The following is a 24,244-nucleotide window of genomic DNA, read 5'->3' as shown; positions in this document are numbered from 1 at the left end:
TCTTTCGAAAAATGATTCACAAAGTTAAAAAATAAAGTACAACGATTCTCATGCTTATTCTAAAAACGGTTTCATTCCATTAAAATTTAATATCCACTGAGTTTATTAAATAACAAACAAAAGCAGTAAAATGTTTGCCTTGTAAATTGATTATTAGATTAGAGCTTTTTATATAATGGATCATTTTAAAAGTACGCATGGTGAAACACGTCGGGCGTTTAACGTCAAGAATTTAACAATTTGGCAGTTTTAAATCGAAACATTTCGGGTTTTGCCATCATAAAGAGTATGTAGCAGACCTGCAGTTCATAATGCAACTAACTAGTCACTTTTACCATAAAGTAATTTTCCGCGGGATATTGCATTCTGTACGTTGAAAACTAGTATATTTGTGTTTTAATAAGCACATAATTGTAACAATCTTCCATTGGGACCGAAAACTATGTTGAAAATTGCAGTTTCCAACTAGAGTAATAAAAGCCTTATTCCGCAAATGCACAACTTCTTGAAAGCGGGTATATTGCGATATCACTCTTCTCATTTAAACTGTCACAACAAAAACTTTCCATCTGTCTAAAAGAATTTCAGAAATTAGAAAATGATACAATGGGCAAAAAACAAATTGTACTTTAAGGACTCGAATGTCAAAATTCTAACGTTTCATAATTACTTTTTTTTCTAAAGAAGCGTCGCAAAAAGCAACACTTAAGGCACGTTCTTTAATGAAACTTGATCTCATGTAAAGGCGCTTCTTTGAGATGGAGTAAAACGACAGTTTTATTAAAATATTACCCTCTTAGTTGAATTTCTTTTCCACATTCTCCAAGTCCGTCGAGCAAAGTTTTTAATTATAAGTTTAGATTTTATGCTTTAATAACGCCGAGTTCATAAATATATTTTGCACGGCGTCATCCCTGTTCGTACACGTTTTATATGCAGTGTTTTGTCACTACATAATTGTTTTATTAAGGGTCCAAGACAACGGCGTAAATATTTCTGGAACTTGATAACCCCAGACACTGGGCTCTTAAACTTTTAACTTTCAGGATCATAAATTTACTTTGCGGCATTTTGAATTGTTTTACGCGCTCCCGTAGTGTTTCGACATTTTTCCATAATAATAATAAAAAAATGTTTGCGACTCACTTAAATGTAGAGCCCGTTTCTTTTTCCAAATTAACTCGGAAAATTTCTTTTATTACAACCGGTTTATTTGGCGAGCTTATTTTTGCAGGAAACGTTTTGCACGAAGACGCTACATGAATTGAACCTGCGAAGTGTAATTTTAATATTATCCCCGCCTTGTTACCCTTAGACATCCGTATTAAGTCGGGAATGTTACTTTATCCAGTCCTGGCTTAATGCACCTAATCTTCTTGATTGCAACTCGTTGTCTCTTACAAAAACCTTTTTAACTTCGTAGAAAGCAATTAGATTTCTAATGATTATCGCGAATTAATTTCACCGGCAGATTGTATTGCGTAAATGGAATTTGTATTAAATTAAAATGGTGCCGGGGATCAAAGTAATCTGATTATCCATCACCAACATGAATTATTGACGAAGCGGATTAAATATAAATTATAAACATTAACCATTATGTGTATTATCGCATTACTAAAGTTGTATTGTTATTGTTGCGCCATAATGTATGTACATTTGGGTTTAATTTCAAATGAACTTCGTACCTATAACCGTTATTAAACTGCAATTACCAATTTCACTCCATACATAGAATGTGCATAAGTTCTGCATATTCCTAATTCCCGATCGTAATTTTATTTAGCTTAGGCAAGTTTTTGTAATTAACCAGAAATACGAATGCAGAAATGGTCGAATCGCAGTTTTTCTCCTTATTCGGAAATAGTTAAACAAAAACCTTTGAGGGCATTTGATCTCGTTTAAAAATCGGAGGATATTAATCAATTTTTGAGCTCTAAGCTTTTACTTTAAATAGTAACTAGACAACAACTGTTTAACCAGGAAAAGCTAGATAAAAGCCTTTGACGAAATCTTATCTTTTTTAAAATCCGCAGGATATTAATCAGTTTCAAAACCTGTTAATTTTACTTAATCACCAATGCAGAAATTGTCGATTTAAGTTTTTTCCTTTCCTTACTCAGGAATAGCTAGACAAAAACGGTTTTGAAGAAGTTTTATTTAAACCTCGCAGGATATAAATCTATTTCAAAACTAGACAATTCTATTAAATTTATTTAATTAAATCATTCACGAGAGCTAGACAAAAATCTCCGAAGGAACCTCATCTTGTCCTAAACCAAACTCGCAGGATCTAAAATATTTAAAAGTACTATCGTTTTGAATTTAAAATACATGTAAATGGGTCACAAAAGCACACATTCAACCAAAAGTAACAATTTGGTTTGTTGTAATCCAGAACGTTTAAGACCGCATGATATTTTTGGTGTAAACAAAGGCGAGTCGGGACCGGAGCTCCGAAAACGGTTTAAATTACGTCGTTTAACCGACGTTTAGCGTTTTGCGGACCCAAACTTTCTTTAAGTTAAATCCCATTTCGTCTCATAAAGTTTCCGTTTTCGCGCGCTGCGAAACTTCCAATTGGAAATTAATTCTAAGTCACGCATTTAATAAAGTAGACGCAGGGCCTTCGGACGCATTCATTTCCCAAAGGTCACATATGTTGTTTGCTCGGGACACTGCGGGAAAAAGAGAACTGAAAAACCTACTTTAAGTAAAGATGGACGATTTAGTTTATTGAGTGGAAATGCAAAAAATCTATTGACAGAAAAATGTCTGGAATACAAAAAGAAAGGGTCTGAATATAATTTCAATGTTGTTGTCGTTTGTTAAAAACTGTATCATGTTTTTTATAAAATCTAATGACAAAAATGACCTTGTATTATTTATATTATGTAATTTCAAATTTTTGAAATACGTTTAACTTACAGTATTGGACAAAATTAGAGCGACTTTTTTTATGTTATTTTATGCCATAAACGATATTAAATTGGAAATTATTTCCTCGACTTCATTGTGAAAAATAAATTTTAATGGCTTTTCCTATACACAAAAGGATCCACTTTGCCATATTGACTTCTATTTTGTGAATCGGGCATATACCAAATGCATAACACTGCCACCTCTATGTTTAACAGTTGTTGTAAAATATTTACTGTTTTTAGGGCGATGAACAAACTGTCTGCCATCACTTCTGAATTTATTAAACTTCGTTCCAAACTAGTACTTTTTTCCAACCTTTTGCTGTCCAATTCCGATGTCTATGAGCGAAAAGAAGTCTTTCTTCTCGATTCTTTTTTCAAAGACAGGGTTTTTTTGCTGAACGACGTCCTGACAGTTCTGTCTCCACTAACAGACGCTGAATTGTCCTCGACCTAATTGATTTATAGATTTCTGGAAATTTGGTTTGTAGACTTCTTTGGATATTTTCTAGTAAAAAAATCGGACGATCTAACGCTCCTGAGGTTTATCTGTTTTGGCCACCTCGTTTTAGATTATCCACACTTCCATGAGCTCGAAATCTCTTAATTGTTTTTGATAACACCACTTGTTTTGATAATTTTATTTTTTAAATCTGCCGACAAATGTTAACCACGAGGCTCACAATATTCAAAAATGAAAGATATAAATGTGACTGAAAAATACTCGAGTCGCTTTAATTTTATCGCGTACACTTTTTTTGATTTTTGGAAATAATTGAATAAAAGCAGTTTCTCTTCTACTGAACGTGAAAAATTTATGTGACATAAATAAATAAACTAAGAGAGGGTATAAAAAAAACATTTTAGTTAATATTTTTGATAGTCGTTATAAATATGACAAAATCAATTAAAATTCGAGTGTAAAATCAACATTTCTATTACAGACGAATTAAAAAAAGTTATTAAATACCAAAATAAAAAATGTATGTAAAATGTTTCCATACATATTTATCTCTTTTACAATAATTAGGTTTTGAAGCTAAATATAAATATTTACAATCATCATACCGAATGAGTGAAACAATTAATTTCATGTACAAAATAAATATTTAATTTACTGGTAAAATTAATTGAATTTTTTTAATATCATTGTGTTAAAAAAACCTTATCATACCTACAGTGCGAAAAACCTTTTATAACTCAATATAATTTACATTTTTGCGAACTGCGGTAACAAAACGGCCATAATATACATAAAATACAAGTTCAAGGAGTTGTAATCACGAAAATGATGGCGCTTAAACGCAAATTAATTAATAAAGTACTCAATCAACAACCGTAATAAAACTGAAACTTCAAAATCGGTAATCAAATCTACTTTATACCAGACCAATTCCATTTGTACGGTATATATACATCCAGTGGCGGAATCTCATATTGGATTCGACTGATTTGCAGCACGAACTTTTACTTTAACACTGCCAAATATATTCGGTTTGAACGTCAGTGAAATTTCTTTATTAAATTGTGCATTACGCATTTTATTTAATTTATTCTCCGTCTCATCGAGGCGGTTCAATAAAGCCGAATGTGGCAGTTCAATAAATTTTTCTGTGTGTCAGGGACGGTTAAATTAAATCTATAATTTTAGACGAGAGCGGGTTAGTTTGTCTAGACGAGTCATATCTGAAGATTATTGACTATAAGCTCTATAAGAAACTTATAATGAGAAAGTGCATTAATGAAAACGTTCGTCTATTACACTACTAAACAAATTCGAAGAAAAAAGTTGCGACTGATGTTGTAACAGGGGCTATTTAAAATATTCTAATTACAATTTTAAGTTCGAAAGCTTTCCACTACGTTCAGATTGTGAGTCATAGAGTACATCATTTATTTTAATTTTCTTATAATTTTTTTTTATATTTTCAAAGCAAGAAATATAATTGAAGAACAACGGATTTTATTTACAATACTTACTTACTCCTGATCGCTTTCTCTCATAAGAAACCAACAGCAATTTAACTCCATCTAAATTTTCGGAGAATAAATTTAAATAAAAGAGTAGGAGTTAATTTTGAAGGACATCAAACAGCCCCAAGTTTAGCATGGCTTAGATTAGGAAAAATTTGTTTAAAATATTTAAATGCATAAAACTGCCGATATAAGTTGTTCTGGTTTACCAGGGATATTTTGACCAACTCTAATTCTTCTTTTAATGTTATCCCATAAGTGCTCAATGGGATTAAAATCTGGTGAACAAGAAGGCCACTCTAATTTGGTCACACCTTCTATTTCTAAACAAGTTTTGGCAACTCTGTTGATACGTGAAGAAGAATTATCCTGCATAAATAGGAAAAAATCCCACCTCTTCAGGGGCTTACTATAAGTTGAAGCACTAAACCCACATACATTTGTCCGGCGATTGTCTAGTGGGAACCAAAAGAGTCCTTTCACTAATCATAATGCTACCCCAAAACATTACAGATCTCAAAAATTTTACGTGTTAGGGCGCAAAATTAACAAAAAATAGCCCCTAACACCATATTCGCAAAATGAAGTGGTGTTATCATCACTGAATTTATGATCGAATATTTAACAAATTAATTATACAACTCGGTCAATCAATTTAATTAATTAGATTAACTGTTGACAGAACAACAAATATGTACCAGTATTAGTTGTCGCATACATATATACATTGGACTAAACGCTCCAACAATATTTTTCTCAACGAGTACCGAGTACACGTATGTGCAAATTGGATTAAACATGAGCAACGGACAATAAGACCGTGAATTAATCGTAACGAACAGCAAAACCCCTTCAATCGCACAAACACGGTCACAATTCCAGACCGCAGCGCATCGCTCTGACGAACAGCAAGAAAATTATAATGATAAAGTCCTGGTGTTTAACGTGGCATTTAATATTACTAATTACAGCTGGATTTGGCGTATAAATTAAGCCCTGCTTTGAACAACATTGTACGTAGCACAAGATAACCGCAGAACGGCCACAGTGGCATTATTCATTTCGGAGACACGCACATCGATGCCGACACATTTGTCATTTGATATCCTCATAGATAACTAATAAAAATAATTGCGAACAATGGTGACTAGAAAAGTTGAATTTTTCATTTATTAACCATGGCTGCAATTAAAATTGTACCTTTTGTAATTTTCTATGTGCACATACTACCGTACGTTTGAACAATTTTAATAAAAAATTGAATTTTCAGAGGACACTTTTTAATTAACCACATTTGGTGGTTTTTATAAAGTTAATCCGTAGTTTACTGAGTATCAGTTTTGCAGTTTGCACTGAAAATATTCCGGAATTACAATTGCATAACATGTTTATTATTACTTTTTTTATCTGTTTGTTTATTCTGAATAATATTATTATATATAACAATAATGTTTTTTATAAATATTTATTTTATATAATATAACTATTTGATTTTTACACAATTTACACAATTATTTTAGAGAATAAAATTATTGTAATATGTATTTTTTTTAAATATGACATTTAATTATTTACTTAATTTTTCAAACATGACATTTAATTATTTCGTTATATAATCAGAAAGTTTTCTTGGCTTCAATTTTATCATTCGTTATAATAATAATAAACTACGACATTTATGTTTAAGGACTGAAATTTTCTAAACATTTACAAAGTTTATGTAGGAACTTTCAGTTAATTCTTGCAATTTAAAACCATCCCTTATTCCAAAAACGACAAAATAAACATCTCCAGAGATAAGGACCAAAATGCATTAGATGGTCCCTTGTTAATACTTGGCTTAATAATCCAACATGATGTTACATTTTATTATCCTGCGTTATAAGTTGGCTCGAAAGTTGAAAACGCATTTCACTTCCACGCCAGACCATGTCACTGGCAAACGTCAGCGTTTTAAGCAGAGTCGTTCCAAGCTCTAAAAACCTAACCCTCTGTAACAGAAGCTCTGTCTCATACACCGACATTAAATCTATGACTTTAAAATTTTTGAGCACCTGCAAAAGACAGGGCCCAATTTACATCAAGAATTCGTGCTTACATAAACATTTATATATAAACACGAAGGCAAATAATGTCGTTTGTGCGAGCCAAATAATACAGATTGCGATTTCTAAATCACCGTAAAGAGTGAATGAAGTGTTTGCCCAAACACTTTCGAAAACCAATTCAAGGGTATAGTTTCCAAGAACGTCGCGCGTTTTATGCGTCGCGTAACGACGTAAAACAGCAGTAAAACGCGCACAGGTGTTTTTAACGTTGTGGCTGCGCTGTTAAAATTCGGATACGTAGGGGACCCCCGGAAATCCGGCAGGACGCAAGACGCGCACCTGTTCCGGGTCCATCGACAATCTCATTAACGTCAATATGTGTTACGTCGTCTTTCGGGACACTCGAAATTTAAATGGGCTTATTTGACGATTTGCAATTTAAATTTCCTGCTGTGACGACGAACGTGTTTGATAACACTCATTTACCGGGGGACACAGTTTTCCGTCGTTTTATATGTCGAATTCGTTCCCATGCCGAGGAAAGACGTCAGTCAATCAATAACTGACCATCTATAAAACAAACAAAGTTATCTCCGCGGGATACTTACCTTTATTTGTCTGATTTCAATCCAACCATTATTCGGAGGAGATACGTTAGTGGTAAACGGTTGGAACGGACAAAAAATTGCCGATTTGACTTGTGCCCGTTCTTTTCTCAATCTGTTGAGTTTTTGCCAATTTCACGTGGAATTCGTATGTCGAAATGATTGCGATGCAACCAAAGTTGGATACACCTGTGTCGAAAATAAATTTCACTCAGTTTTCGGCTCTTTATATGTGTTTAGTATAATTCGCATTCTGTTTTTCTTCGCCGTTGTTAAAATTCAGACGTGGTCCACAATTTATATATCTTGCGGCCTTGTTTTTAATATATAAAGTTAAAGTGACAGTACAAGACTGGGGAATTTCGCAGGCGGGAATCTGGCGCATATGCACCGTTGTGAAAAAGTGCGAAGACGTGGCCAGGAATGGATATAATACTAGTTTTCGCAATGAAAATTTTAAGTGGGATTATCAAAAAACGTGACAACACAACCATAGCAAAACTTGAGAAGTTTTTGTAGAAACATTACTTGGTTTTTCGTATTTGTTTTTTTGTTTATTTAAGAGCAGTTTGAAATATTAATTAGTACTGTTTTATTTATGTAATGTAACACTCCCTGAATAATTATAAAGAGTCCAAAATATATTACAAAAATAATACTTTTTAAGGGGAGAAAATGTAACATGTAATAATGCTTTGTTTACCAAAAATAAAAATTATTATAATTATTACAAATCTCTAAAAATTAACAAAGTTAAGACACAATGGAAAATTCTAAATCTCCAATAAATGAAAAATTCATGTAATTTTAATTGCAATTTCCAATATAGTTTTCAGAGCAAACTTTAAAATGGATAGACACTAAAATTCAATTAAAAGTTCATGAAATATTTAAGTTAAATATAAAATTTTATAGTTGTAGGATATTTTGAATTCATTCTTGTTTAAAATAGTCTTTCATATTTGTATCTAAAAAAGTAATACAAAATTTTCCATTTTTAAATCCTCGTTATTTAAATGTTAAGAATTTTAATTATTATGTTTATAATATGTTTTTAATGTTCATTTTTGAAGAAATTAAATAGTTTAATATTATTTATTGATAAAAAAAAATAAAATCATTTTATAAAATTAATTAAAATTTACAGTTTTTACAAATCCCAAAAAACTTATAGGACTTAAGATAATGAAAAATTAAAAATCTCTGATAAATGTAGAATTTGTGTAATTTTAATTTTGGTTTCCGATAGTGTTTTATGAGCAAATTCAATTAAAAGCACACTTCACATTTGTTCACTTTACATTCCAACATATATTATTTTTAAATTAATAATTGAAATCACTTAAAAAATTTTATATATTTAATTTAAATAATTCTTTATATTTCTCTAATTTAAAAAGTTATTAATTAAGAAAAATGTCAAAGTTTTATTAATAAGAAATAAAATAATTTTATAAAATTTCCCAAATCCCAAAAAGCTTGTAGAACTTAAGATACAATAAAAAATTGAAAATCCTGTGGTAAATGTAGAATTTGTGTAATTTTATTATCGATGTTGTTTGCAAAGTAAACTTTAAAATTTATAGACAGTAAAATTCAATTAAAAGTTGAATGAATATATAAAATATAAAATATTTAAATTAACTGTAAAATTTTGTATTTGTTACACAATATTTTTTAATCATTCAAGCTGAAGCTAAAAGTTAATCTTTCAAAAATATTTATTTATTTATTATAAAAATATCCAATAGAAAAAATGTTTTCTTAATCTCACTATAAACTTAAAGTTACTTCAGATAGTTTTAGAAATTAAATAAACGACTTTTTGGGGAAATCACTTTCTGTTTTATATTTGTATATCCCTTAAAACACTTTTGAAAAAGAAAAACTGTAAATTTAAAGAATTGAAATTAAAAATAAAAATAATGCTTAGTTTTTAAATTTTTAAGCTTAAAATGAATTTTCAAAATTTTAAGTTTAATTATTTATGTAATTTTTTCTTTTTTGTACCATATTTTTTATTCAATTTCATGTTTGAAGGTTTTCTCATATATTATTTCTAATTTAATAATTGTTATTTAAAGAGTTGAATAAAATTAAAATTAAATATATTTATTGAAAAAAGAACTAAAATAATCTCTTAAAAAATGTTCGTATTAATTTAAAAAATTCTTAATTAAGGAAATCAATTTCATATTTTTAGTTTGTGTTAGTTGTTTTACAATAAAAAATATTTTTTAATATAGATATGAAATTTTTTAAGTTTTTTTTTAGAATGTACAGTATTATTATTTTTTCAGAATGAAAACGTGTCTAAATGTAAGAATTAGATAAAAAAAATACTCTTACTAAAATTATATTAGAAGAGTTATTTTTTTTAATTGAATTTTGATAAAAAAAATTGTTTCTAAAACTAACTTTAATATAATCTAAATAACTGTTCATTACTAAAAGACTTAAATTAAAATTTTCATAGTCGAAGATCTTAATTATTCATATCAAATAAATCTTAGGAATCAAGGTCCCCTTGGGGTAAGCAACATCGTCAACTCACCCCCATATTTCATTTTTCCATTTTGGTCTCGCTGCAATAATTATCTAGGCAGTCCCATTATTTTCCTTAAGACATACCTGACAACCGGCAACACACTTTCACGACGAATTAATGAATTCCCATTGAATGGCGTGGGCACAATAAAGCGGTGCCGCATTCAATATAAAACGTAAAAGGATAAAATCTAATTATGATGGCAGATAAACTCGCCGAGTTTCACGTAAATCTGAGCTTAATAAAAAACGACGCACCCCGAATACAATAATGCTTGTTGTTTGCGCTCGAAGATGAAGTTAGGTAACGCAACGGTGTAATTGTTAATTAGCGCGCTTTACTTTTGAATGCCTCGAAATAAACCGAAGTTGTGGAGTTTTCGCCAAAGTTACATTTTTGGTTATTACAAACAGGATAATTAGTGGATAACTTATATTAAAATCTGTTTTCGGCCAACTTTAAGGGGCTGCATCCAAGCGGATAATAATTATGAAATTCATCTTTGTCCCGGGTAATGTTGGCGGCAAGTTTCGGTAAACTCCAAGGGAATCTTTCCATTGTTCTATAACATGTGGTAATTGTTAAAGCAATTTTAAAAGTTCTCATTGCCAACAAGGACATCCGATCGTTTGCAAAGTGTGGTCACGTAAGTTTCCGAGTGAAATTTAGTTACAACGTCCAAAACTAATTGAGTGTCCTTGACTCGAAACTGTTGAGGACTTGGCGAAGAGACGTCAAGTTCAAAGCAAATACTTCTAAATATTGATTCGCTAATGTAAAGCAAACCCATCCATTGAGGCTTGTAAATACATGTATTACCGAAATTACATTTTTCTTTGTGTGTTTTCTTAACCTTTTCCGTAGTTAGTATGTTAAAGTTGGGGCAAAATGTGCAGTATCATCGAAATAAAATGCGGGGTCGGGTTATGATAACACTACAACCCGATTTTTTTTTGGATAAGTGCAAGAAACCTCAATCATCATTTACATAGTAAGATCGTAAAGCTGGTAATAATGGCAATGGTGGACGTGTACTAAAATGGTTTATTAGCAATTTTACAGCATAACCAGACGTTAAACTAAGGGCGTTTTCGTGGCGGCAAGAAGATAATTTAGGGGAGTTTTTACTTAATGGACACATATCTTTATGCTGAGACGCACAGACCAGTCGCAGTTTATGAACTACCAAATTAACGCTTGGATTCTCGTCTGGAATAGGGATTAACGGGCTTAAAAATGTTGATTTTCTATAAAAAGAGGGTTTTATTAATATAATACAAATATAATAACCCTGCTCGACAAATACGAAGAAAAAACTACGTACGTAAATTTTCTTCTAAATTTTTTATGATCAAGAAATAAAATTCAAATATACTGGGTTTTACTTTCAACAATAAATTTTAAATACATTTATACCAAATCTATTGGTATCTTTTTCTCTTTTTTTCTCATAATAAACCAACAGTAACCCCCTACCATTACTCCATTGCTAAGATGTCCTGATGGAAACTTTCTCCTTCCTCTTCGATAGTGCACACAAATTTTAGGAGAAAACATTTAAATGGGACACCAAAATGTGAATTTTGAGATACATGCGACAGCTTATTTTGCTATAGTTCTCATATAATTCATCTATATGTTTTTCGTAGTTTTGTACTTTTTTATTTACAAAAATCTCAGAAACAATTTTACTAAAATACTTCCACAAAGCCAATTCAATATCATCTAATTTTTGATCAAATATCTCATCCTTGGGTATTTTTCCGGTTTGTGATCCAAGAAATATTTCTTCTTTAAGCTTAGCATCGCCCAGTTTAGGAAAATTTTGATTGAAGTATTTTCATATATCTTCATCTGTATCTAACACTTTAACAAAATTCTTCATTAATCCAATCTTGATAATGTAATAGAAGTAATAATATTTTTTTAGAATAAACGAGTCTTATAATCATGTTAGCTTGGCCTAGAAGAGAGAAAAAAAATATTATCTCACATGTGGCACTAAAAGAAATGTGGAACATATTTTCTAAGATGTACGTACGTTAGACAGATTATCTTAACAGAAAAATAAATTTATCTTCCTAATTTATTAATTTAAGACATTTTATTATTTATTTTGAGAATATTTGCCATATATTTGTTATAATTTAAGAAGATAAGAGTCCTATTTTTTAAAATAAAGTAACACGTCAAATGTTGGAAACGATAAAACTTTATAACTTCAATTTGGCTGAACAGAAGTCGATAAACTTTGTATCAAAAGATATTTTTATCTATTCTTGCATCAGTCGTTAGAGGGGTTTAAAAACTGATAACAAGTCTATAAAATTGACAAATTTTATGCTATCAATATTTTTGTTTTCTTTCAAAGTCCTTTCAAACATGTATAAGCCATTCTAAATTATCATTTAATAGCTGTAACTAATTCTGTTGAGAGGCTTCAACTTAAGTTTGAGATTATACATATTCCTCATTCTTAATATGAATGATTATTTTTTAGTAAAATCGAATTTATTAATAACAATTTTTTATGAAATTGAAACAGTTGGATTAAACAAAAGTGACTGAAAATCCCGTGAAAGGTTTTATTTTATATCTGTAGGCCGAACAATGCGTAATGTATAAAGTGTGGAAAATATTTATGGCATTTCGCTTTTAAAGGTGAAATATTCGATGCGTAATAAATTCATCATTTCAAAAAATTTCGTTTCATCAGTCACATTTATCACATTGTTTGAAAAGTTTAATTAATAAAACTAATGGCACGTATTTTGCCCAACACAAAACACTAGAATTGTAATCAATTTGCAGACAGTAATTCGACTAATTATTGTAATTAATCTATATGGGTACAATTTATTAGGTAAGACTGTTACCAATGAATCGTTTGCTTTGTAGATAAATTTGTTCGGCTATTAATGTAATAAATAGCAAATCAATACTGCACTGTTTATTGGTTAAACGTTTCAATATTTATAAAATGGATATTTTACATATTGTGTTTAAATTCAATAACTGTCAAGCTATACATACGGTTTATACTTTTTAAAACATGGAACTTGAACATCCCATAAACTATTATCATAATTTTTATTATTTTCTATCAATATACTATTTTAGTTAGAAGCTAAACTAATATCTCTAGTTTTCATCCAGTTTTGATACATCTAAATTTTAGTTTAAAATAGCTTTCGTTAAGATAAATTGTATTAAACAAAATCCGAAGTCACTGTACGTCAAGCAATTTCAGTTTTGAGTTGTTCTTCTGAATTAAATAGGTAATCACGTAAAAAATTGTGCAATGACAAAAATAACTACTAGTCATTTGGAAAAATACTAAAATTCTATGGGGGATGACTTCCTATTTATCATTTTGAAATATCTTTTGATTACAGAACCCCATCTTTGAGAAGCACTTCATAAAATTCCAAAAACCTAAGAAATTCATTCAATGGATTCTTTCATATGGTTGATTCATCACTATTTAGTGACTGACTATCTCCAAATATGTTATATGAGGATTTTGCACGAGACATTGCTTAATTCCTTCTTTGGTGCAGGTTTAAAGACGACGTTGATATTGTTTATTTTCAAGGAACTCCTAACCACTTTTAAACTGGCAAAAACAAAATCGTATGACTTGTCAATTCCGGCATCTTCCTCAAACGCATTGCAAATCCAACGGGCAGTTTCTGCTTTAAATTAATTTGTGTACTAATAAATTCGAATGAAACACTTGAACACACAATTTTTAACCCTAAAAAAGTTTTAAACATAATTTAGGGAAAAAATATATAACTTTGAAATTTTAGTGACGAAAAAATCCGCTAACAAATATTGTTTCCAAAAGTTTGCCCGACATATTTTTTTGTTGTTCGACTGTGTAATACGTTTGCATCAGATACAATAAAAACAGAACAGTTTGCCAATCGAAAAAAAATTATGGTTCTTTAAAGCCGTCATTTTATTTTATGGCCTCTTACAAGACAGTTAAACGACAAAAAAGCGATAAAACAACTATGCGCAGTGTATTAACATCAGATTCAGCTGCAAATGGGAGAAAAGTTTTGACAAGCGGAAAATATCTAGATACATTAAGTTGACGGGCCCGAACAACATATTAAAAGTTTCAAGAACTTTCCCACGGGCACAATAAAATGCATACGACTTAAGTGATGTTGTCTACCAAACGCAATAATTAAATGTGCTTGGACGATTTTATAAATTCACTTTGGCGCAGCCGACACGAAACTCACTAATCAGTTTGACTGTTGTTTAGTTTTGTTATTAATGTGGGAAGTTTCTGTTTCCACTTTTTGCAGCTTATTTTATGTTTTATCATACGAGATGTGAAGTATGGTTTGTTTTAATGGTTTGGGGTCGTTTTCGCTGTTGTTTCTATTCGGTTTCATTTATTTTTTTAATTAATACTTTAAATTGATTAAGTTTTCGTATTAATTAAATTTTAATTAAACGACAATGTTATGATCGAAAGTTAAGATGAATTGAGTTAATTTAAATTTATTAACAAAGTAGAACTTTCTATCGAAATTTGACTTTGACAAATTTAACTCGATATATACGATTTCTTATTGTGGTGTCCTATTTGATCCTGCCTGAAGTTATAAATATATGAGTATTGAGAATGTGTTGAATATCCGTGAAATAAATCTCGAATAGTTTATTAAATTGAAATTTTCACAAAGGAATTCAATCAGTCGGTCTTAGATTTAAAGACTTCTGCGAGCTTTACACATCTATAAGCCTGTGACTTACACATTTTTCATTTCGAAAATTTTATTAGGTATTAGATCGTCTCATGATACTACATTTTATTCTAAATTAAAAAAAAATAGGCAATTTCTTGATCTATATTTTCTAATTATTTGAGTACCTGTCCACTTTGAATTAGCTACTTTTGTAAAATTATTAACCGAGATTACACAGTAGAACAAAAGCCACAACAAAATTAAATGTTTATAAACGAAATTTTATTAGCATCCTTGAGTGATTTAATTGCGTTCCCGAGTAAACTGCTTTAAGACAAAGCTCCAGTGCAGTCGGGTAACTAACGGCGAAATTATATACGTCCAAAACAAAGCGTCATACTTACTCGACTTTATGAGCTATCATTTTGAGCTTCGGTGGTTTATTGTGCATAAAACGCATCATATGTAGAAGAAGTTTTTCTCATAAACCCATTTTAAAAATATCCTGGCAGCGTGTTTTTCTTATTAAACACGGTCCAATTTTATTGCGAAATTGCACACTAATTTTGAGTCATATTAAAAATGTTGTCAACTGAATTTTGTTTGTTTCAGTGAAATATCTGCGGGAGGTGACGCCTTACTTCAGAAAAGCCAGCATAATATCCGAAGTGGGCTGGGAACTGCAAAGGGGTTTTCTCACTGGGGCACCGCCGGCGGTAAAGTCTCCCCAAAGGGCTGACACTCGTTACCTGCCGCTGCAACTTTGCCACCTCGCCAGGAACTTCAGGTATCCGGATCCAGGTGAGAATATTTTGATATTAACACGTAAATTTGGCCGCACGATGATATCATTATTTAAATTATTATATTACTCTATATAAATATTCCAATTTGTTTTATTTGGTACGTCACTTAATATCTAGTTTAAAATTTGGCGAATGCGCACATAAATTATGTTATAAGTCACTTACACTAGTTTCTAATCCAACTTTTGCTGAATGCGCAACTATTTAAATAAATGGCGGATGCTCAATATACAACATTTAATTTATAGGTAATCAATGTTGTTGCCGAAATCGGACGCTTCTCCTACTGTGATATATATTTTGAAGCTGTCTGTTGAAGCACAGACAGAAGTATTGTTTATAAATGCATTTTTCATGGGATTATCTGTTGTTTTGGGGTTTCGCGTTTTCCGCTGAGAATATTGATGGATACGTTTGGTCATTCTTTATCAGGTATATACAGTGCAGGCTATAACCTGCCAACCTGATACATTGCGCGATATTTTACAGAAATTGTCTCGTCTGGTAAAAGATTTACTTCGTACTAAGTAAAAAGGATACAAAGCGTATTTCATATTTTTGTTTAAAATTTTCATTTTTCTTTATGTGTATGATTTATACACGAATATTTTAAAGTCGTTTACATTTTTCAAGCGTACTCAATTTTTAAAGAAAGAATTATTAATTTGCACGAGACCACTATCTTAATTTATAATTAATGTCAATTTTTTTACGGTACATTGTACAGTATGATTAAATGAAATGACTTAAATCTAAATTATATTTTTAATTTTTTTGTGAAGAAATCAATAAATAATTCAGTTTATTATTTTAGATGTTTTGATTAATGATTTTTCTCATTTTTTATGGTTCTTTATACGAAAATATAATAATAAATAATGAATATAAACAAATATATTTATTTTTAGTATTTCTTTGGCATACTTTAGATGATGCTTAACACAATTTTGTTATTTAATTTAAATATTGTTTTAAAATTAATTATAGTTATTAAATACAATAGAATGTATCTATTTTTAATTTTTCTTAGTTATTTCAAGCAGGACTTGAAAATTTGGTATACAACACTTTTGATGATGCTGAGCACAAATAAAATAAAATATTGTTATTAATTAATTAATTAATTAATTAATTAATAGAAAATTAATTTCAAAAGACACATAAATTTTAATGTTGTGAAACCAATTTTGAATAAATCAATAAATAATACACTTTTTTATTTTTGATGAAACCATTATTTCAATTTATATTTTTTCTCAATTTTTTTATGGTATTTTATATAAAAAAATAATAATAGTCAATAAATATAATAGATAAATTACTTTAAGGATTTTATGTAATTTTCAAAAACCTTGGCACACAAACGCAGACACAAATTTGTGTTCTAATTGTTAACAATTGTGTTTTTAAAGATACTCAATTTAAAAATGTAAATTTTAATGAAACGTAATTTTTCTTTTTATTGCTAAAATTTAAAATTTTTTATTTCATAAATTTTTACATTTTATTACAGTTATTAATTGAAAGCACAAAATAATTTCAATTTTAAATGTTAATAAAAAACAATCAGTTGAACATTCATTTAAAATTATTTTTAATTTACATGAATGAGTTTATATTCAGTTAAAATAATTTACGCCATATAATTCCAATATATGCACGGTTCCGCCCGTAATAACACAACATTCAAACCTCATATGAACCAGATTGCGCAAACGTCCCAATAAATCGACGGCCAATACGACAAGTAATCGAACATTATTGAGGACTGTACGCTGGCCCATCGCCTATATCAAGTCGGTCCATTGATAAGGCATTTTGTTACGCTGTTAACGCCCTGATTAATGATTATATGCCATATAATGCACTGAATTACTACGACAGCCAGTTTCCAACGATGATGGAGTGTGAATAAACTAGTGCCGCTTATTTGCCCAACCTCCATCATACGCCATTCCCAATACTAAGCCGAACAAATTCTATTTATGCCACGGGATTAATAACATTTTTACTTGCGAACGAAATGATAATTAATTATTAGTACACGGATTGCCATGGACAATGCATCGTATGAGGTATGACGATGGGCAAAAAGGACCTTTGTAAAACCGATAACCGGGCGTTCCAATATTGTCCAAACGCGACAAATCCCCAATTGTTGCTTTTATTATGACAATTGTTCCGATAAGCAGCGGTCGGTAATCCATTTTTATCGGGCGCCACTGGTCCAACGGGGATTTGCAGTTTCGATCATCTCTTTGCATATGTTCAATCACGGCCAATGTTTATCTTCGGCTTTCGGATTGCGGGGATTTGTCCGGCTTATGTCGACTGATGCGATTGCCCCGTCGACCAATATTCCTAATAACTAGGCACGGGCGAAATGTTGTCCCGGACCCGGGACCCGTTTACTACATAAATTCCTGCGGTCCGACACCGAATTAGCCATGCTTCCCTGCCTCGCAAAGATAATTTAATGAAAGGGATCCCATATTTCTCTGCGACCGTTGGCCGGAAGTTTTCCAACTGCCCAGATGGCTCAAATGCAGAATCGACTGTTAAGAAATTTATTTAGGACGGCGGTCACGCTAATGACGTCGTCCATCATTCTCCGTTGTTGGTCGGTGACTTGAATTTTAATCGCTTCCCTAAATTAGCGTCATCATAATTATTAAATTCTGACATTAACTAGTCACAACATTCGAAAATATACCAATAATATGAAGAGTTATATTTTTCTTTACATACTTATTTTTTTGTATAAATATAATTTTTAAATTATAATTAAACTATCGTCGTTTCATTGTAAATTTTAATATTACATTTTCAATTTGAATTACATTAACTTTAATCAATTAAATATTAAAAGATTAATTTAAATATCTAAATGAAACTTTATTAAAATTTTAATGTCATAGTATATTTTTTCGTTTATTTCATAATATAATCATATATATGTCGCAACACGGTCAGGATTATCGGCCATTTCGAATTTTGTTTATAAATAACACACATGAAGTCCTTAGAATATAATTAAACAACAGGTGCAGGATTATAAGCAACAGTTAAACAATTCAGAGTCGCATTGAACGTCAAGTCAAGTCAAGACTTCTACTCAGTTTTCCTGACGGAACTTAACTGTACGCCCTCCTCTACCGTCACATCGGTTCGAGTACCAACCCCTGCTTAGCACTAAGTACATCCAAGTACTATACGTATGCAACCAATAGTATTAAGTGCATTTCACATGAACCCTGACATATGGTGAGAGTCGTCGTCCTATAATGGATAAGACTAACTTTTACTTCCGTTGATCAACTTTTCTTATATAATGATAGAATCAGCCATTTTCAACTGTAATCCGGGAAATGAATAACCTAACTATTATATATTAACATAGTAGGAAAACAAATAAAAGCTAACAATAATATAAAACAACAATTTAAAAAATAACGTAATAAATTGAACTTACAAACAGTAAATAATCCAGTAAGACATGACTTTGTTTTGAAAAGTACAAAAAATTCTAAAAAGGGGATGAACTAAATGGTGACTTAAGTCCTTATGGAACAGAGCGTGTTAGAGACGTTACTACTTTAACCAATGAAATTAACTGAACCTTAACTGTACTTTTCTATCCTTTGATTTGTGAAGAGTTTTTTATATTCAAAGATTATTTGGTATTTAAAACTTAAATTTTTATTTAAACAAAAACAATTAGAACTTTTTATCAGTGCGTTTCTTATTAATATTCTGAACAAAAGAAAAAAGCCCTTGAAACGTAGACAGTGATTATAGATAGCAAGATATCCAAATCAGAAAACTGCTGTCATTTATTAATTACCGTTTTATGGAAAGTTTAAATTTAAATGCTTCCTAAAGACTAGACTGAAGCTATATCCTAACTTCAACTTATTCTTTACTAATAATGTACCTTTACGAAAATAATTAAGCTCTATGTAAAAGAATGATTTTACACCACTTTCTCACAAAATATTTGTAAGAAAAATATTATTAAATAGAATCTTGAAAAAATTTATTTCTAATATACCATTTAAAGGTGCATTTAACACATTTGATTATTTGTCTTGGATCTTATCTTATTGAATTCTTCTTGATATACTGCAGTGGATTTAATTGAAATTTTGACCAGTTAGTTTATAAAATAATTTTCAATAATCTATACATTGTTTTTTGTGAAACATATTAAAAAAGTAGGTGATATTACTTTAAACTCACATATTAGTCTGATTTGGTTGGTCAATGAAATAGCACATACAAATATATTTAACATTATTTAACAATACCATAACTATTTAACAATATTAATAATCTGTCTTAATAATAAGAAATTATTTTTAATATTAATATTTATTATATTTTATTGAATAACTCACTATAAGTGGGAAGAAATAAACATAGTTCTCCAGAGAAAAATAATAATAATTAACATGAAAATTAAGGTCAAAATGTTTATGACACAGCTAAAAATTTAAAACGCTCTCGAAAAATAATTTACATGATCAACAAATATGAGTTCATTTGAAAATATTATGAAAAATGTCCTATTCAAAAACATCTCCCTTTATACTCAGACAAATTGGAAGAATCAGTAAATGAAATTCTTTCTTGGCTTCTAAGCAAATTAAATATGTAAGGCATTGTCTAATAGAACAATCAGGCGTCGACTGAGTGAATGAAACGTACAAGGATGTATTTCAGTAAAGACACCATTAGCATCGAAAATGAATATCCGAATAAGACTAAAATATACAAAAATATATTAATTATTTTCCAGAATTATCGTGAAGAGTACTTTGATGTGATGAATACAAATTCGATAGAACAGGCTCAGATGGTAAACAAACAAACATAAAAAACAAACAAACAAACAACAATAACAAATAAACAAACAAAACAACAAACAACAACAACATTGGTGGCACTCCAAATAAAAGTTGGAGCCTCAGACAGACTAGAAATATCTTGAAACACTGCGGAGAAACCATTATGGTTTGGAGTTACAGAAAATTATTGATAAAATGAATCGTTTTGTACAGAAATATCATAATGGATGTATTGAAATCATTTGACAATGATAATTTACCAGTTACATGGATTTTTATGCCTGATAATTTAATAATATACATATAATCATGTAGAAATTCTGAATTGGTCGGCACAAAGTCCGGATCAAAATCCAATTGAAAATTTATGGAACAATTACAAGTGTTGCTTTACTCATAAAAGTCATCAAATTTAGATATACTGTGGTTATTAACTAAAGTCAAGAAATTGGACCTTTGCCGATATCTTGTTAAATCTATGCCTATTTCCCTTATAAATGTTTATAACAAGCAAAGTATACCCAATAAAATATTAAAATTTATTTTAAAGTTGTAAATTTTAACAATAATATACTTTTGAACTGTGAACAGCGACATTATTTTTGTTAAGGTTTAATTTAAATAAATAAAATATAAAATATTTTGATCGCATTTAATTAGTAATTCCTATTTAGCATTAAATAATAAAGTAAATAAAATGTTTTGAACTCGTTAAACATTAAAAAATTAAAACTGGGCGCCAAATATTCTGACTTATTTTAGATTCAGTTTTCGAATTAAAATTACAAGTAATTCTCTACTTACACTTTTGTTATCAAAACTTAATTTCAAATTAAAACTACACACAAAATTATTAAATTAGTAAATAAACTATATTTTATCCAATTGTAAACTTATGAACGATATAAATCCTACAAATTCAAAAACATATATATATATATATATATATATATATATATATATATATATATATATATATTCATTTCGTTTTATCTAGACGGAAATAATTGAATAACTGTAATTTCGTAACTTTTAATTAAAGTTCGAGTAATTCGACTGAACTATGGTAAAATAAAACTACAGTAATAAAATATTTATTCAAATGAATTTCGTCCATTTCGTAAGTTTCGCGTTTAATAAAGTAACGTATTTAGTATAATTTACAGCAGCAATATCCAATGTTATGAAAGATATAAAAGCGAAAAACATTTAATTACCAATTAACTTTCCGACACGTCCAAAAAGAAAAATAATTCCGACATCAACTTCAAATTAAGTAAGTAATTTCGCGTACATTTTATCAAAGGCGCTCGCTAAATGGGAATTTAAATTAGCTCCGAAACAAAATGGGCATAACAACTTTTTAATAAGGTGAATTTCACACCACGCCGAACTATTTTGGTTTGTCGTCACCATTTTTTTTTTAATCGCGGCCCTCGTACATTCGTTTCTCATTAAAACCGGCTTTAATATTAGGATATGGAATAACTATGTTTTAACGAGCCGGAAAATTCTTCTATTTACTGCGACAAATAGAAAGAAACATCCAATTGAAGCGGGCGACCATAAATTCACGTGAATACTGGATACTGGATTTCTGTTTGTGTTTTCCCCATTAAACCGACACCAAAGTGTTTTAAAATATGAAGTTTTAAGCAGTTTGAATCTGTACGGTTAATAAAACTTTCAAAGTTAACCGCCAATATCTACAGGGACGAAGTTTTATACTTTTTTGATAATAAATCAATAAAGGGATCAGATGCGATAATCCCCTGGAAATCTAAATTGCACACTTAAATATAAATTACTTTTTGACGTTTATGAAATATTTATCAAAAATCGATATGATAAATTTTGTACCTATATGTATTTATATTCTCTGTACATTAATGATTTTAGCATAATTTAAGTTTTCAGTTAGTTTTTGCATATTTAATTAATTTTTAAACAATTTAAAGTGTTACATTTTATAATAATTTATTTCACTCTTTACAAAATATTAGATCGAAGATAATTATTTTTCAGATGCAGTATTTTTATCTTTTGTAATAATATATCAAAAATCTATGGATTTCGTGTGTTACCTTTATTTATTTCCTCTGCTTTTAGTTTTAATAAGTTAATAATGAATTTCTACATATTTAATAATTTTTAAGCAGTCTGAATTGTTATCTTAGATTGTGGGAAGGATATTTCAAAAGTGAAATTTATTATAATTATTTCAATTTTTACAATATATTAGGTCTAAATAATTATTTTTAGTGGAAGTATTTTTATATATTTTTTAATAATTTATCGAAAATCAATACGACTGATTTCATGTGTTACCATTATGTATAATTATACATAGTTATGCTTTTAATTTTATTTAATCTTAAGCAATTTTAAATATTTAACATTTTTTTTAGAAGTGACTTTATAATACATATATCACTTTACACAAAATGTTAAAATAGAAGATAATTATTTTTAATGTGTTTTTTTAACGTTATGACTCTGTTTGGTGTAAAATCCTCACAAACTTACTCAATAAATTTCATTTCACCTTAATTTCTAAATATTTAATGTTTTCATAAATAATGAAGTTAAAACATATTGAATATTTTTGTTTAAAGTATATTATAATGAGAAATACTCAATAGAATTGCTTTATTGTATTTTTTTAATTTGGCACTTTTAATTTGAATTTTTCTTTAAATTTGACATTTAATTTCAAAATTTAAAAAAGAAATATTTAAAAGAAAATTGTATTTACTTGAAATTTTTTTCATTAATAATAAATATAAATATAGAGTTTTGAGATTTCCTCGAAATTCCTCTGTTTACAATAAAACTAATTCATTATTGCCATTTTACTGTAATTTTTAAGAATGCATTCATCAATTTTAATCACTCATATATAATTTCAATTTGACTTCATATTAATAAATTTTGTAACTTAATTGGAACGGGGAATACAGATGTATTAATTTCTTTTTCATTAATTTAGAAACAAAATATTTAATATCCTAATTTTGATGTAAGTATCTGGGGAATTACTGACACAAATAAAAACCATTCGAAATTAATTCCACGAACTTTTGACATAATTTTAACAAACTTCTCTGTGTTAGGGTTTATCTGACCTTTTTAGTAATTGCCTTATTTTCGGCAGAAATGACCCTTTTTAATATTCGAGATGAGAAAAACACACAGTCTAATTATCTAAAGACCAATTTAACAGGAATTTAATAAGCTTCCAGCATGGTAATCTAATAAGAAATCTAGAATAAGATAAAACACGTTTCCTTTTTAAAAATCCAAACGGCAAATATATTTTAAAAGTGGATGGTAACGGGTGCATGAAGATAAAAAACTTCCAGGCATCCTTTACAAAATTTCTTGTACAGACTGCACTAACGAAATTAGATCTCGTTTTACTTTATTTCCAGGAGTCGAACGCTACAATTCCGTGGCAGAATAATTTTTATAAATATCAAACTAAAATTTCGTTTTATGTAACAAGAAAATATACGGGATGGTCGGTCATTTTTCCTGCGGACGAAATGAATCACAATTTATGACACATTACGAGATGTCCCCTGAAAGTTGACGTACAACATCCATCATCTCTTGGGCTGCCGTATCCGGACCAGAAATTAACTACGATAAGCCAATTTGATGTTTCGGGGGGAAAAGACCAAATCAAATTTTCCGCCTTTTTGTGTACAGTCCCCGTTAACATTCATATCTTGTTTTTGACCGGCACGCGGAACGTCCTATATATTTATGAGCTAACCTTTTTGA

General features: G+C 29.5%; 1 protein-coding gene across 1 annotated transcript in view; it reads left to right on the top strand.

Annotated features, from left to right (window-relative positions):
• The window catches only part of LOC109595349 (beta-1-syntrophin), a 191,116-nt gene that overhangs the window by 115,775 nt on the left and 51,097 nt on the right, over positions 1 to 24,244 (top strand). The window contains exon 2 of the mRNA XM_020010689.2: positions 15,418 to 15,606. Within this exon, the coding sequence (XP_019866248.2) occupies positions 15,418 to 15,606 (189 nt within the window). The remainder of the gene's footprint in view (positions 1 to 15,417; positions 15,607 to 24,244) is intronic.

The sequence above is a fragment of the Aethina tumida genome, chromosome 2, assembly GCF_024364675.1.
Source record: "Aethina tumida isolate Nest 87 chromosome 2, icAetTumi1.1, whole genome shotgun sequence".
NCBI lineage: Eukaryota > Metazoa > Arthropoda > Insecta > Coleoptera > Nitidulidae > Aethina > Aethina tumida.
This window is presented reverse-complemented; position numbering and strand designations above follow the sequence as displayed.